General features: G+C 38.4%; 1 protein-coding gene across 1 annotated transcript in view; it reads right to left on the bottom strand.

The window, feature by feature from the left end:
- SRFBP1 (serum response factor binding protein 1) overlaps nt 1–11301 on the bottom strand; it is an 83767-nt gene that overhangs the window by 46048 nt on the left and 26418 nt on the right. Inside the window, exons 2-3 of the mRNA XM_009321120.1 lie at nt 8921–9009; nt 6656–6728 (exon numbers count right to left, since the gene is read on the bottom strand). Coding sequence (XP_009319395.1) covers nt 6656–6728; nt 8921–9009 — 162 coding nt within the window. The remainder of the gene's footprint in view (nt 1–6655; nt 6729–8920; nt 9010–11301) is intronic.

Genomic DNA, 11301 nt, shown 5'->3' on the forward strand with positions numbered 1-11301 from the left:
AATTTTCCATTCCTTGTCTTCTTGGCCCTAGTTTGGCTATAAGGAGATTACGAGAGTTTGTGTCACAGGCTTTGCTAAAGTCAGGATACACAACATCTGCTGCTTCCTTCTTGTCCATACAGACAGTCACCTCATCACACAAGGTAATCAGATCAGTCAGGCACAATTCACCCTTGGTAAATCCATTCTGGCTATTCCCAGTCATCTTCTTGTCCTTCCTGTTCCTGGAATTAGCTTCCAGAAAGACTTGCTTCGTAACCTTCCCAGAGGTTAAGTTGAGACTGACCAGCCTGTATTTGCTCAGATCCTCCTTGAAGTTAAGCATGATGTTTGCCTTTTTCCAAATGTCAGTAACGTTTTTCAATTATTGTGACCTTTCAAAAAATGATGAAAGCAGCTTCATCATGACATCAGTCAGCTCCTTCTGTATCCCAAGTACCAGGTACCTGGTCCCATGGAATGGTATATGTCCAATTGACTTATGCATTCCTTAATGCCATCATTTTCTGCTGTGAGTTACACTTCACTCCCACAGACTCTGCTTGTAGGCTCTGGAAACTGAGAAGCCAAAGTGCAGAACTTACCAGTAAAAACCAAGAAGAAAAAAAAAAAGCACTGAATACCTCACCCTTTTCCATATGCTCTCACTGAGCTGTGGACTCTTATTTTCCTTTAGCTTTACTTTTGCTCCCAGTCTACTTACAGAAGCCGTTCCTGCAGACCTTCACGTTCCTCACTAGTTGGAAACCCATCTGAGTTTTGTATTTTCTAACGCTACCTGTGTGCGTTCAGGCAGTGTCTCTACATTGCTTGCAGGTAGTCTGTTCTTGCTTCCACCTTTGGTGGACTTCCTTTTTGTGTTTGGGTTCAGGAACATGCTGTTTATCCATGCCATCTTCTGTGTTATGTTAGGTGCTCTTTACTTTGTGTTTCCTACTTGGAAGAGATTTCTACTTCAGCCCTGACAGTATTTGAGATATCTGTTAAATGAATATTCAGAGTTTGTATAACAAAAATGATCTGCCTTACTAGGGCATACGTTACCTAGAAAAGACACGTAATGCCATCGACAAAGTAGAATGTGCTGTTGAGAAAACAAGCAGTAAAATTCAGTGTTTCCTAAAAGTGCCTGACTTCTTGCACGTGTACACCTGAGTAATGCACATATGGATCTATCCACCACTCAAACCACCAAGTTTTCTGCATTACTGCAGAAAAATGCATCATGCATGGATAACAAGTCAGACACTTGCCAAAGCAAGGATCTGCACTGCTCCGCTGAAGGAGGGCTGAATGACCTCGAGTTCTACCCCTTCTTCCTTCCCTGAAATGGTCTATAAGTGGCATCTGGCCCATGGACCACCCCACCTCTGTCTTTTGTTGAGAAGCATCAAGGACCCTTCCTAAGCTGATTACACTAGAGTTTAAGAGCTTCCCACTACTCTTTCAAAAACCTTCAAAGGTTAAAGATTCTATAACATTAATGCAAAAGTCTACAATCTATTATGAAAGAAAATACGCAAGACTGTTGTTCGAAACATACACTAAGAGAAAGAAAAAGTAAAACTGCAAAAAAGTGCATTAGTCCTCACTCTTATTTAAATGTTCTTAATCATTCTACACTGAGATGTTAACTGAAACCAAGGCTACAGACAATGAAAGCATTAACCAAAAAAGAAACCACTACTGTTAGAAGAAAATGATAAGGCTTTTTGAAAAAGCCTGGTATTTCAGGATACAAAAATGCCATGCAAAGAGACCCTACTAAAAGCAAAATCTATCAAGCTACTTAGGCTACTCTAAAATCATCAGCTACCCAGTCCTGAGCAAAAGCCCTTTCTCACCCATATCACTATTACTTTCATGAAATTGGATGATTTTTGTTCCAAGGCCAAAGATTGTGAAACATCCTTCAGACTGAAGCTCCACCTTTACAAAACAATTTGGCTTTCAAAAGCTTGACAGTAATACTGGAGTTCACACTTAACTCTACTTCTGTTCATATCTTGCTAAAATATAAAGTTGAGAGAAAATAATTTAGAGTAAAGCATTATCTTTTCCCGTATCTCTTGTACTAAACTCATTATTCTGCAATAAATATTGTGTTTTAAGTGTATTAAAACAGTAACATTGTATTAACTTATCTGTTTCTCCAGTGATAATTTTGGGATAGAGAACGTATCTTTCCAAGCCATTTAACAATGGTTGTAACCAACTGCTGCTCATTCCCAACAACTGGAAGGCATCTTCCCTTCAAGCACTGCAAATAGCATTTCTTCCATATTTCATTAATGGGCATCTTCCAAACACGATATTGCTATAGCAACACCTGCCATAATACCAAGGTTTTTGTTCTAAGATAAAAGCAAAACCTACTCCTAAATACACAGTAAAGCAACCACATAAAGTTGTGTTAAGACCTAATTTCAGCCAAGAAATTTAAACAATTCAAGATAAGCTACACGTTGCTAAGAAATCACTAGACAATCAGTTATTTTTGTGTAAAGAAACTTTTAAAAATTTCATAGCATCCTAAATATGGTAAGAAGTACTCCACAATGGATAATTAATCCATTTTGACAGTATCATCAAGCCTGACAAACAAGGAAAAAAATTCCCGTAAGTACACACAATTTTATATTTTAAAAAAGTAGTATCATAGCAGAAGGACCAGAAAGGATCATACTGTTCTTTTTTTCCCCATCTTTCATGAATTGTTAAATAAATATTTTATAAGGTTTTGGCAAAACGAAATCTGAAGAACTCAAAAAACAGTGTACTATTCCAATAGCTTTGAGAACTCCTGCAAACAATTAACCCAGTTCCTGCATCCACGTAGCTGGAATTTTTAACTGCTTTCATTTCCCACAATGTTTACTTCTGATTGTTGTGCTTGAGACATTATTAATTGTATTTGCTGATTAAGTTATTTTTAATCTCCAGTTCTAACAATGAAAACATATAGAACAAAAAAAAATGTAATTCCAACAATAACATAACAACATATGCTATTTGCAAATTCAAGTAACAAAAAGTTTCTTAATACAGCCCAGCACCAACACTTCCTGGGTTTTCAATGTATGCAGAACTGTGTATGTGTGAGTATGTATAGGATATAAAAAAAAGTAGACACAGACACAGTATTTAACCTGAAAAGTGAGCACCTAATTATGTCCCACTCCTAGGAAACAGTGTATTTGCACTGAAATTATGTTAGCAGTGTCTGTTTAGAGTCTACTTGAAGACAGGAAAAAAGCATCCCCAAGAGTTAGTGATAAGACAAGAGTTATCAAATAATAGCAAGCATTTCCTCCTTCCTATAACATCAGATTGTAATTAGTAAAGATCCACACTAGAAAGAGAAGTTAAGATCTTGTAACCGTAAGTTCACACTTGTCTCATTACAAGTCCTGCTGAGCTGCAGGCAGCCAGCCTCTAACAACAGATGCACCATCAGGCAATTGATTTTTTTTTTTTTGTTACAGTCTGGATGAAAGATAACAGTTGTTCCATGAGTGGCAGCAGCCATATTGAAACACTGTGCTGACCAAGAAACAAATTCTCCAAGTAAATGAACTAGTACAAAAGGTTTGTGGGTTTACAGGCAGCTGAATGCAGAAACGTCATTCTGAAGAAGGCAAGGAATTTTCCCTTATTGGGATTCAATCCCTCAGATTTTTTCCTAAGAGAAACTTAAGCCATCACATTGAAAACTTCAGAACGACAGACAACTGTGCCAAGGTCCCAGAATTTCAGTCTCTCTTCCCTGAGCTTGAAACAAATTCCCTGTGAAAGGGAATCTTCCCCTCATGCCTTCTGAGGTCATCAGGATACATAAAGTCCTTCACAAAAGACCCTGTTCATGCCAGCAGTCCCCAGAAGTCTTTTTTTTTTTTTCTGGATATGTGGTAGAGAAAGGTGGTCTGGGCCTGTTCTTGACTGATGGCAGAAAAATGAATATTAAGAAAGAGGTGTGCTGTCTTTGGCAACAGGGAAAAACTCAGAAAAAATTGTACTATTTCCCTTTTCTTTCAAAGATGTTATTTCTTCAATCTACAGCAACCCTTCATGCCTTTGTCCAACCAATAAAGAAGTTCTAGAAGTTGTAAGTAGCCATCTCAAGAGATCTTTTAATCTGAAAAGACACATGCTGTCAGACTCTGCTGTAACATCTACTTTCTGGCTCCAAACCACTTTGGCTAGTGTAGTTATTTTTGTTGTTTTTTGTTTTTTCAACTGAACTTCTCTTTGCAGCTTGCTATACTCCTCAAGACTAAACATTCAGTAAGAGAGAAGGCAGACATTTTGTCTTACATAAAACATGCAAGTAGAAGTTTATGGGCTATTTCTGCATGTTACATGGAAAACAACCAATTCCTATATTCTGCACACAGACAGTCAATCAGTTAGAAAGGATTTGCATCTCCTCTGACAAGTGTTTGGGATCCACACACTGAAATTGCTAGAACAGTCTGGATAATACAAGGCTCCCCTAAGTTGCAACTTCGTAGACCACTTACCAATTTACCTTATTAACCACTTCTATTCTGTCCATTCTTTCCTGAAAATTCTAAAATATCCGTTCAGGTTACGCAAAGACTTCTTTATGAATCCTATGGTCAATAACTTAAGACAAAAGGTTGCTTGGAGTGATGTTTACCAGTACAAAATCTCCCACTATCTCAAATAATATCAGTGTGAAAGCTGTCTTGTTACTCTTCCATGCTGAATGAGGCGTATTTCTATGCCAACTCTAAAAAGCTCTCTTAGTCTAGAAATCAACAGTGGTGAAAAAAATATGTAAACAACTAGTGCTTTTTAGGCTGTGATTCATAAGAAACAGGAATTTTTCTTTCGTCTAAGAAAGAAATACACTGTAGAGCTAGTAAGCCTATTTGTTCATTTTTAAAGACTAAAAAACCCCAAGAAAACCAACCTTTTTGCTATAAAAATATTATTAATATAAGGGTGCATTCTTTTTAACAATAAAGACCCCTTACAGCACAATTTCAGATAACCCCATTGCATTTACTAGCTATTTGCCTGAGAAGTGGGAGAGCTTTTCCTCCTTCTCAGCTGCTCACTTTGAAGGCTCCTCCCTTTCTAGAAACTATTTCAAAGCAAAATTTGTTTGCCTTCAGCTCTCTAGATTACAACTCTATCCTCCCGTGACAATTGCTCTTAAAGTTAACGCCAAGTCCTGCACTCATTAACGCCAACTGAAGAAACAGCTTGGATGTACTTGGCCAATAGAGTCCTAAGCGCGGGCAGCCTTTAAGATGTCTGCATGAGCCAACCCCAGAAGGAAAAGCACAATGTGGACAAAGCGAACACTTCTGGGAGATGCATGCAGAACAGATCTTGCAGTGAAACCCTCTCAGGAGCACTCACAGAAGCCACATAAAACACGGGCTTGTGAGCTCAGTGCTGCACCACACCTGATCACTTGATGTATACTCTTACAAATTGAGAGATGTTTCCAGAATCCTCATCATACTCCAATAAACATGTAAATGTGTCATCCAAAAAGAAAAAAAAAAAGAGCCATTACAGGACCAAGTTTAAGACTGATGGCAAGCCAGAAAAGCAGAATGCCTCAATATGACTGCCATGTTGCTTGACCAGTGCTTTACCCTTTAATACAGTGCTGCCCATTCTCTTTTCCCCTTTACTGATTTGTGAGGACTCCTGTTTTGTAAGTACTGTGCTAAAACCCCCTATGATTCCACCCGATGAATCTGGCACAAAGCACGTCTAAACGGGTCAATGAAGCCTTTCCAGTTACCAGCCTTTTTGAAGACTAAGATCTGTGCAAGAATCAGGAAAGGAAAAAAAAGAAAAAAGAAAAAAAAAAAAAAAAGAGAGAGAAAGGTTAAACAGCTCCCCCCCCCAACGGTAAGTGTGATATAATCACTAGTCATTCAAGGAAAAACAAACAAAACAGCCATTTTATGTGAAAACAGTTTTCTTGGCCTATACAGGACTCTTGTGCTCAAGCCTTATGACTGGAATTTGTACCTCATTTCAACACACACAATTTTAAGCAGTATCAGTTAAAACCGAGATATGACTAGTACAAAACATTAAGAAGCTGTAAAATTTCTGAAGCATTTGCTGATATGTCATAATGTCTATGATACAAAAACTGTACCAATGACAGCAAGGCTGAAGATAAAAAAAGGTCTGACTCAAGCGTTACCAGTCCCTTGCAGCTAAAATTTCAAACTACTACAGAACTCTGAAGTTGAACGTAAAATACAAGTAGCATCATACTTAAAGCTAAGAGTACTGACAACAAGGATACTGTATTGTCAGACACATAAACTGCCTTCCATACCCCTGAGTGGCATGAGAACTTCAATTTCTGCGCTTTAACTGTTACAGTAAAAACTTCAAGCACCACGCATTTCTAAACAAATTCATGTTTAGCCTGGCAAGCTTAAGACTCAAATTGTCTAACACCTTGACAGATGCCGCAAACAAACACGGAAATATGCAAATATTCATAATTTTCCAGCTGTGTTACAGTAATAACCAAGCTGACTCTGGAAATATTTCAGTTACATTTCAGTAATGCAGTCCCATTTAGTAACAAAAGCTTTTTGTTACTAAAATTAATTGCCTTTAGTATTTAAATAACTAAACATGGTATTACCTTCATGGCATGGATTTCTTCTATTAATCTCTCAACTCGTTTTTGGTTCTTTAATTTCAAGTCTTCTGAACCCCTGCAAATGAAGTTTGTCTTTATTAAAAAAACCTGGGTATTGTTCACTTTATTTGCCCGTGGGCTAACACTAAGTAGCAAAATAAAAATATCACAAGAGTGAGCATAAACACATTCCCTTGTTGTTAAATGAACATTTTAGCAGAGTTGAACATAATTTAATGTTTCTGCTGTTCTGAACAGAGGAAAAAACACTGAGGATTTACCAGAATAAGAAGACAGACAAATGTTACTTTATTAGAAAACAGTAACTACAATTCCTATCAACAATACATAGGAGACACTGATACCTCAAATATAATTACATTTCAAGATCTGTAATATTTAAATATAAAAGATCATTGGGCTTGCTTCTTATTTTGCACAATTTCCTAAAATTGTGGGAGAAGAGTATGCTCAATTTACACTTTGAACACAGCAATGGATGTACCTTATATCGTCTCCAATAAGACACGTCCTAACTTACTTTCAGACAGTTATCTTTAAAAACATAGATTCATAGAATAGTTTGGGTTGGAAGGGACCTCTAAAGGCCATCTAGTCCAACCCCTCTGCCATGGGCAGGGACATCTTCAACTAGATCACGTTGCTCAGAGCCCCGTCCAACATCACCTTGAATGTTTCCAGGGATGGGGCATCTAACCTCCCTCTGGGCAACCTGTGCCAGTGTTCTACCACCCTCAGCGTAAAAAATTTCTTCCTTCTATCTAGTCTAAATCTACCTCCCTTTAATTTAAAGCCATTCCCCCTTGTCCTGTTGCAACAGGCCCTACTAAAAAGTTTGCCACCATCTTTTTTATAAGCCCCTCTTAAGTACTGATAGGCTGCAATAAGGTCTCCCTGAATGAAGCCTTCTCTTCTCCTGGCCAACCCCAACTGCCTCAGTCTGTCCTCATAGGAGAGGTGTTCCATCCCCCTGATCATTTTCGTGGCCCTCTTCTGGACTCGCTCCAACAGGTCCATGTCTTTCTTGAGCTGAGGGCTCCAGAGCTGGACGCAGTACTCCAGGTGAGGTCTCACCAGAGCAGAGTAGAGGGGCAGAATCCCCTCACTCGACTCGCTGGCCACGCTTCTTTTGATGCAGCCCAGGATACAATTGGCCTCCTGGGCTGTGAGCGCACATTGCTGGCTCATGTCCAGCTTTTCATCCACCAGTACCCCCAAGTCCTTCTCCACATGGGCTGCTCTCCATCCCTTCCTCCCCCAGCCTGTATTGATACTGGGGGTTGCCCTGACCCAGGTGCAGGACCTTGCACTTGGCCTTGTTGAACCTCATGAGGTTCACAGGTGCCCACTTCTCGAGCTTGTCCATGTGCCTCTGGATGGCATCCCGTCCCTCTGGCATGTTGACCGCACCACTCAGCTTGGTGTCATCTGCAAACTTGCTGAGGGTGCACCCGATCCCACTGTCTATGTCATTGATGAAGATATTAAACAGTACCGGTCCCAATACGGACCCCTGCGAGACACCACTCGTCACCAATCTCCACCTGGACATTGAGCCGTTGACCACTACCCTCTGGATGCGACCATCTAACCAATTCCTCACCCACCGGACAGTCCACCCATCAAATCCATATCTCTCCAGTTTAGAGAGAAGGATGTTGTGGGGGACCATGTCAAAGGCCTTACAGAAGTCCAGACAGACGACATCTGTAGCCCTTCCTGTGTCTGCTGATATAGTCACTCCATCAATGTACATAATCTAATCTATAAATATGTTGTTTTAACTATTTACTTAAATACTACTTAATACTAATTATTAAAAATCAAGTATGACCTGTATATTTATGCAAACCGAACAATATTTTTTGCTATAGAACCTTGCAGGCAACTACAGTGAGAAAATGTTGCACAACTTATGTTCAAGAGCAGAATAACCTAAAATATCAAGTGTGACACTTTTAAAAGTGCTGTAAAAGGTTCTGCAAGCGATTGGGATTAGCTTCCAATACACTAAATCCCTTTAAACAAAAAATGTTATCCCAATTCTGCTTTATGAAACTGCTTTTTAGTTAGTATTTTTAGTCTATCTACAGGGATGTAAAAATAATACCCACAGAATTTATGCATCATAGTGCCTTAAGTTTTAAATGTAATACATTTCTCCCACTTCTCTGTTTTTGGGAGAACAATTAAGATAGTGTCTCATTTATAAACAGACAAACAAGAATACTGATACTTAAAACTGACTTTTTCAACTTTAATTTCCCGATGTGTCTGGTTAGTCTGCGAATAGTCAGGACTCTCGCCTTCTTCACATCTTTTCTCATCTTCACAACCTGTCAGAAAGATGGAAGACATTATAAAGCTTGTTTTCCTTGATTAGTTTCCATATACAATACATTCACTACATTGACTTAAATTTTAGAAATTAGTTCAACAAAAAGAACTATTTTTTAAAACGGAGTGCATTCCCCTGCTAACCAAATTCCAGTTCAAATGAATTCATATTTCATTCAAAATCAAACTGCTTCCATAAACATCAGAGGAAGAACAACCAACAGTCTAAAAATGTGTCTGAGGTCTAAACAGAAGACAAGACATTCCTAACTAGCCATACGTTAATATTATTCTTAGAGCTAGACTGAGCTAGAGATTTGAAAAGACTCACCTTTTGCCTTCACTTTGTTTATTTTTGTCCCAGTGAAACAGCACCAGTACTTTTCCATTAGTACATAATACGTAAAAGCATTTTCGTTATGAAATGTTTTGAAAGATTAAGGAAAGACTCCCAAACTAAACATTATTTCTTATAGAATAGAATTTGAGATATGAAAACCTTTTTATGTATTTGAATTGATTTTTGTTGAAAATAAAATCAAAGTGATTTCCAACTCACTATAGTCTCTTTCTACTCCCTATCCTACCCAGTACTCTGTTCCCAAAATGTATTTCAAAGTAGAGAGTAGTAAACCTGACAATGATGTGTTGATCTTATTTCTTGCCCCAAAATGGAAGAAACAGAGTTCTAATTATTGTTAGACAGATGGTACAGACAGACAGATCTTTGGAATCTTTTGCTATTAAATTGCATCATGGGAAACCTTAGGCCTAGGCATTATCTTGTCAATGATGCACATTTCAGAAATACAGGAAGTCAACAGTGACTTACAACCTTGCTTTTTTTACAGCTCAAAAAAACCCCTTATTTATTCAGATCTATCTTACTATCACTATTAAGATTTTGTATTTAACAGTTAAGCTTAGAAAATATGAAATATTAAAACAAACAAAAAACCCCAGTCTTCCTGACAAAAAGCCGAATTTCTCTTAAATTTATCCAATGGGATAAGTTTCAAAATAAGTTGGCACCTCTTCGTTAAGGAAGTTCTTTACGTCAGCTTTCTATTTTATCTTCTAATTTCTCAGAGGTAACATCAAAATGATTGCTTGATGGCGATTGCACCATCAAGTCAGTTCCACCAGGAATATTAGTATTATAAACCTGCATCAAGCTTGACCAAAAAAAGAGAAAAAATAAAACTTCAAAGCTCACAGAGAAACATTTCACACCTATGATGGGAAGCCGGGCTAGTATATATCCCCTGCGCAGAGACCATAAAGGTGAGACTATATCATTTATTTAAAAAAAACCCAAACAAACCACCACCACCACATATTTTGCATACCTGATTATGTTTGTAGCTAGGTTACCGACACAAGCAAGTGGTTAAGCCTTGAACCGTACTCAGCAGTGGCTCTACTGAAGGCTGAATCAGGCAGAGCAAAACAATTTCTAGAGAGGGGCACATGCTGATTGCCAGGCAGAGGAGAAGTGTGTGGAGCAGCATTCCCCCAAAAAGTAGGGGAGGGGAATTGCACTGGGGCAGCGTTACTGGCACTTGCATAGGGAGAAGGGAAAAGGCAAAGAAGGTTTTTGGGACAAGAATGACAGGCTTAAAATTGGTCTCCTGGTCTAAAATTTGTACAGCAAAGGTCAGTACTTAGCTCAGTTACCCTAGTGAGAATAAGTGAACACAGGTCTACCTACAAGCATTTCTACTTCAGTTCAGAGCAGAACTCACGTGCCAAAAAGCACCTGTGCCAAGTCTCTGCTAGACAGCAGCACTGCTCAAGTCCCCATGTGCTTAGGAAGAAATCCTTAATGTTACCATTTGCCATCCAAGCATGTAAACATTTCTTTTATTAAGATACTGAATGGAATTATTACAGCTCCCTATATTACATTGTCTTCTAAATGGAAGAAAACAAAGCATCTTCTGGCTGAATACCTCATAGATAGTATGTACGTTCAAAGTGTTTGGCACTTCAGATTCAAACTGGATATGTCTTCTCAGAAAGTTTGGGGAGGAGGTGTTTGTTTTGTTTTGTTTTTTGTTTTAAATACCCATTAAAAACATCCACAAGCTACAAACATATTTGAATTTAAATAACTCAAACTTTACATATTAGTTACTGTGTATCCAAACACTAAGTATATTTAACTTTCTCTCAAAAAATATTTTGTAATATGTTTTTAAATAGAAATATTAATGCAGACACAGCATGTTTCCTGGGCCTACAAGAGCCAAAACCCAGCCTCCCTTGCTGCCAGCCAATGAAGGCTATAT

The sequence above is a fragment of the Pygoscelis adeliae genome, unplaced genomic scaffold, assembly GCF_000699105.1.
Source record: "Pygoscelis adeliae isolate BGI_AS28 unplaced genomic scaffold, ASM69910v1 Scaffold83, whole genome shotgun sequence".
In the NCBI taxonomy this organism is placed as follows: Eukaryota; Metazoa; Chordata; class Aves; order Sphenisciformes; family Spheniscidae; genus Pygoscelis; species Pygoscelis adeliae.